Genomic DNA, 5,524 nt, shown 5'->3' with positions numbered 1-5,524 from the left:
CTTTGGAAAATTGAAAGCATCATTCAGTGTCCTATGCATTGCAATCGTAGAGCTTTTGTTTCTCAGACTGACATAGATCAAAGACTTATAGTCAGGGACTCCAAGCATGCTTCTGGCCTGCTGAATTCCACCAGTGAGCAAAACTAAACAGTCCCTGCAAGCAATAACATTACCCCAAAACCAAGAATGAGCAGCAGTGAGCTGGAAATTCCAGAAGTTAACACCCTTGAGTATGTCCATATATTAGGGGCATTAGTCTCAAGTTTTTTAAGCCATCCCATCATCTGTGCTTTATTCCAGCTCAAAAATCTCCTTAATGTCTACTCCTCCCTCTCTTCTGGGTCTACACAAGCTATCCAAACTCTTAAAACCCATCTTCTGGCTCCTTCATCATTACCTCAGAGAAAATCCTTACAAAGTTTATGAAATTTCATGGCAATCCCCTTGGGCAGTAGGATGCTAGCACCGCAAAAGTTCTGAATTCCAAAAATTACTGAATTAATGAGGGCAATCTTATCAGCATAACTCAGACACTTGTTAGCCCAGTGAGAAATTTTAGTTCTAATCTTGTCCATCATGGGGATAAACACACTCTGAGTCAACATAGCCCCAAACAAAGGGATGCCTAAGTATCTAACAGGTAGCTCCCCTTCAATATAGCCATTGGTTTGCAAAATAAGTTGTTTCAGCTGTGGATTGACTCCTCCAAAGTAAAGGTTAGATTTCATAGGATTCACTCTTAAGCCTGAATACCCAGGAAAAATAGATAAGCACTTATCAACTGTCTGAATTAAAGGCAAGTCCCCTCTAGTGAAGTCCAAAAGGTCATCTGCAAAAATTAGGTGTGTGAGCTTAACTTTGACACACTTTGGGTGATAGGAAAATAAAGGATGAGAAGGGAGTTGTCTGAGTAATTGGGAAAGCACTTCCATACACAGAGTAAATAAATAAGGGGATAGGGGGTCCCCTTGCCAGAGACCCCTCCTACCAGGAAAGAATCCTTTAGTAGAACCATTCACACATATGGAAAAATAAGAGGATGTGACACAAGCAAGAACCCAACTGGAGAATCTAGTGGGAAATCCAAACCTATGCAAGCAGCTGGCGAAAAATTGCCAATTGACTGAGTCAAAAGTTTTTTGTATATCCACTTTGAGAATGCTTCTGGGAGTAAGAAGACTTCTATTATACTTAAAGGCAAGCTCAGGAGCAAGCATTGAATTATCAAAAAGATCCCTCCCTTCAATAACTGCAGCCTATTCTAAACCAACAATTTCTCCAAGCAGAGTTTTCATTCTGTTAGCCAATATCTTACTCACTTTCTTATAGAATACAGTACAGCAAGAAATAGGCCTAAATTCAGTAACAGAATGGGGAGCTTCAGTCTTAGGGATCAAGGTTATCAGAGTTGAGTTAGCAGCACGTGGCATTTTCCCATGATGGAAGAATTCTAGGACTGCTGCACTAAAATCAGGACCAGTGATATCCCAAGTGTCTTTGAAAAATCCTAAAGAGTACCCATCAACTCCGGGACTCTTATTATTATCAATAGAATTAAGGGCAGCACGAATCTCCCGAGGAGTGATCATACTATCCAAATGTGCAACATTATGAAGAGTGTCATGAGTGAATAAATTCTGAGGGAGCGGCTGGATATCCTCCTCAGAGCCAAGCAAAGTTTTGTATTAACCTAGAAAAGCTTGAGTGACTTCAATATGGCCTTTGCAAACCCTACCCTAAACATCATGAATAAGCCCAATAGTATTCTTCCTTGCAGCTATACTAGCATAAAATTATCTGGTATTAGCATCACTTAGTTGCAAATGTTGAACTTTGACTTTTTGGGCCAGAATTCTCATTTCAACATTTTTTAGCTTAATATAAGCAGCAGTGAGATTTTTCTCCTCTACCAGAAGAAGCTGATTTAGGGGGGAGTTTTGAAGAAGGAACTGGCACTGGGAAAGACCAGCTTTAGCTTCAGCAACTCGTTGTTTGATGCCAGAAGATTTCTGTTGATGAATGGCTCTCAACCGGCCTCTAAGGTTTCTAAGTTTATAGAAGAGGGTGAAAATTTTAGTGCCAGGCAGAGTAATACTCCAGTTCTCGTATATAAGCTGATGAAAACCAGCAGAAAGGGCCCAACAGTTAAGGTACTTAAAAGACCTAGGTTTAGGCCGAAAACCAGGTAAAGTAAGCACAATCAAGGCATGATCAGAAACTCCTGCAGGTAAAAATGCTACAGAAGAATTGGACAGTTGGAAAAACCAGGTAGGATTAACAAGCAGACGATCTAATTTAGCCCATTTGGGAGATTTCTCCTGCTTATTGTGCCATGAAAAAAGCCCGCCAGTGTAAGGATGATCAGACAAGTCACAGTCATCCAAACAGTCTCTAAATTCCTGCATTTCCCTATCATGGACTATACACCCAACCCTTTCATCAGCTGTGAGAGAGACATTGAAATCTCCTAGACAAACCCAGGGTAAAGTAATCCCAGCAGAAATAGTTCTAATACTATTCCAGAGCTCTATCCTCTTAGCAGCTCGATTAAAAGCATAGATAAAAGTAGCCACAATAGTCTTTTGACTAGCATGATGAAGAATATAACAGTGAATGAATTGTGCCCCCTTTGATAAATCCTGAACTTGCACTGTTACAGGGTTCCACAAAACCCAAAGTCTACATCCAATATGCATATCATAGTTAGTAATGAGATTATAATTCCCAAAATTTTTCCTATGAATAAACCCAGCTTTTTCTTTCTTAATATGAGTTCCTACCAACACACCACAATCAACCTTGTGGCCAGTCATCCCCCAAACATTCCGGGAGGAAATGATCATTGAGGTGATAAAGGGAGAGAATGACCTCCTGGTTCAATTTCCACTACACCTCCCAGATCAGTATCCTCATGAACAAGTTCATGCTCCACTGCAATAACAATAACTGGGTCTTCTTTTTGATCGATGCCATTTCGTGTTCACAATTAGGTATATGTGGTCGTTGGTCAATGGTCGATACAAAACACAATTTATACTTCACAAACAACTCTACAATTAGTAAAGAGGCAAGTAAAGGTCGGATCCCAAGGGACGGGTATTGAAATGAGAATTCTATTGTAACTAGTAGTGTCTAGGGGTGTCACAAATTGGGTTGGTGTAGAAGGTCACTAAACTAAAATAACAATGAAAATAAACTAGCAAGATGAATAAAATAAGGGGTGTAAACAATTGATTAAAAGCACTAGGGTGTCATGGGTTCATAGGGGAATCATGGGATATGATCATACAAACATGTTTTTAAATTATAAGCAAGCAATTATTGTTGTGATGGATTGAGTTGGGTTATATCTTACAATCCTAGGAAAGTTTGGGTCCCGGAGCCGAATCGATTAGATTGTACAACACCTACAAGTCGACTTAATCTTTCCTACTCAACACATGCATGGTCTAACAAGACTCGAGTTGGGTTATGTCTTACAAGTCTTGTTGAAAGGATAGAAGATGATAGTAAATGCAAGGATTCATAGGCTTAGCATTTCATCAAATATAACATGTGCATGTATTAAGATCAAAACAAGCAAGCAAATAAGATATGAAAGCATATTGATTTAAGCATGAATCATTCCCCATGTTGGTTTCCCCTAATCACCCATTAAACCCTCGCTAAGAGACTACTCACTCATTATCATGTTGATCATGCTAGCAAGGTTGTCAATCATACCAACAATATGAAACATGATGAATAAATGAAAGTAAATAACAATAATTAAAAAGGGATTAAGAGATTATACCTACTAATGATTCCAATAATAAAGCAAGAATAATAGAAGTACTTGAATCCTAGATTGAGAGGTTGTCAATCTCCCAATAATAACCCAAATAATCTTCAATTACCCAAAATAAAGGAAGAACAAGAGAGAGATTAAAGAACTAAAACTTGGATTAAAACTTGATTAATACTTGATTACAATATTGAAGAGAGATTTGATTGATATTAACTACACTAATTATTGATAAGAAGAACATGCTCCTCTAATTAGACTAATGGGGTATTTATAGTGAAAATTAGGGAGGATGCATTAGGGTTAACTAAGGGCTAAACTAGTAATTACACTTTTTAAGTTGAGCAAGAAGGACCCGGTATTTTCTGAGAGAAGGGCTTCTCTTTTCGTAGCTTGAAGAATGAAATCCGTGCTGTACTGAAATCCGTGCGGATTAGAGTCGGGACGGCCGGATTTGGGCGGTGCAATCCGAGCGGATTCAGGAGAGGGACGCTCGGATTGTTGAGGGGGAATCCGAGCGGATTCCAAGGAGGGACGCTCGGATTGTGCCGGGCCGGGGCGGATTGTCCGCAATCCGTTCGGATTGTTGGTCAGCGTCAATTCTTCTTCTTTTCTTCCCTTTTCTTCATAAATTCCTTGGGGATTTCCTTGGGGACGCAAGGATCCTTCCTCAACATTGTTCTTCTACTATGGTATGTACAAAGGCCTTCTAGTCTTGTCTCTTCTTGATGCTTGGTCATTGAATATAATCAATTTAGCCTCGTTTTGCCATGAAAATGCAAGATTCTTACTCCTTTCCTACCAAGGGATCAAAATCTCAAAGAATATGCAAAACAAAGAACTAAAGATAAGAAATGACCCAAATAGGCACTAAAAAGCATGGGAACAATGGTAATTCGGGGGCTAAATATGCGCCAATTATGGTCACATCAAATATCCCCAAACCGAACCTTTGCTCGTCCCGAGTAAAGAGGTGACAAAGACTAGGACCAAAACTAACCTATCCTAATAATAATAGCCGATATGAGACAATTAGCGGGTCTCACTCCGCCCCTTCAACTCACAATAAGACAACCATGAGGTAGGATGCCTTCTTGCAAGGCAAGGTGGGTCTTGCCAAAATGGCGACACATCCAAACATTAAAGCACATAAAATCACATAATGGATGCATCTACAAAAAGAATAGCCACTTTCCTCATCTAAGTGGCGGAAATTATCTACAAGGGAAGCAATTCAAGGGTACACAATCCTTCATAGATGCAATTTGTTCAAACTACTAAGCCTAGAAGGATACCAATAAATCACCGCCAAAATGTGTCAAGCTAGGGTACCTTTGTCCTCAATCGTTAAATGCTTTTGTCAAGAGTAGACTCCCTATGGTGTTAGAAACACTGGAGGATCGCGGAATTCCCCCTCTTGCCTAGACAAGAAGAAGGGTCGTCCCCTCTCTACCATGCACAAAAATGGATACGATGGATAAAGGGATCAATAGATGTTTGAGTTTCACTTTTGGGAGTTTGCTTTTGTTTTTGTTTTCCCCCCAATTTCATGTGGCATTTGACATTTGAGAACACTTTCTTTGCCATTTCTTTTTGATTTTTGGCTTTTCAATACTTGACAACTTTTTGCATTTCTTTTTGAACATTTTTAAAGTCACCCCAATTAGTAACGAGGGTGCCTTGTATTTGAAGCTTTAGGAGTTCTATTTTTGCTTCTCTTTTCATTTGATGCATTTTTGC

General features: G+C 39.4%; 2 protein-coding genes across 2 annotated transcripts; both read right to left on the bottom strand.

Annotated features, from left to right (window-relative positions):
* Positions 1 to 398: 398 nt before the first annotated feature.
* On the bottom strand, positions 399 to 1,589 carry LOC141608050 (uncharacterized). Its single transcript, XM_074427401.1, has 2 exons — positions 1,268 to 1,589; positions 399 to 829 (listed from the first exon to the last, which is right to left on the bottom strand). Exons 1-2 carry the CDS (start codon positions 1,587 to 1,589, stop codon positions 399 to 401), a joined length of 753 nt encoding a protein of 250 aa, XP_074283502.1.
* A 204-nt stretch (positions 1,590 to 1,793) lies between these two features.
* Positions 1,794 to 2,813, bottom strand: LOC141608049 (uncharacterized). Its single transcript, XM_074427400.1, has one exon. The coding sequence runs from the start codon at positions 2,811 to 2,813 to the stop codon at positions 1,794 to 1,796; it is 1,020 nt and encodes a 339-aa protein (XP_074283501.1).
* Between the last annotated feature and the right edge of the window lie 2,711 nt (positions 2,814 to 5,524).

This window comes from Silene latifolia, chromosome 10 (assembly GCF_048544455.1).
Source record: "Silene latifolia isolate original U9 population chromosome 10, ASM4854445v1, whole genome shotgun sequence".
Classification (NCBI taxonomy): Eukaryota; Viridiplantae; Streptophyta; class Magnoliopsida; order Caryophyllales; family Caryophyllaceae; genus Silene; species Silene latifolia.
This window is presented reverse-complemented; position numbering and strand designations above follow the sequence as displayed.

Excerpts from the sequence above, each read along its gene's own strand:
- LOC141608050 (XM_074427401.1), bottom strand. The coding sequence starts at position 1,589 with ATGATCACTCCTCGGGAGATTCGTGCTGCCCTTAATTCTATTGATAAT. Across the intron at positions 830-1,267 it reads TCTGCTTGGAGAAATTGTTG|ATGACCTTTTGGACTTCACT; the intron begins GTTTAGAATAGG and ends TAATTTTTGCAG.
- LOC141608049 (XM_074427400.1), bottom strand. The coding sequence starts at position 2,813 with ATGACTGGCCACAAGGTTGATTGTGGTGTGTTGGTAGGAACTCATATT.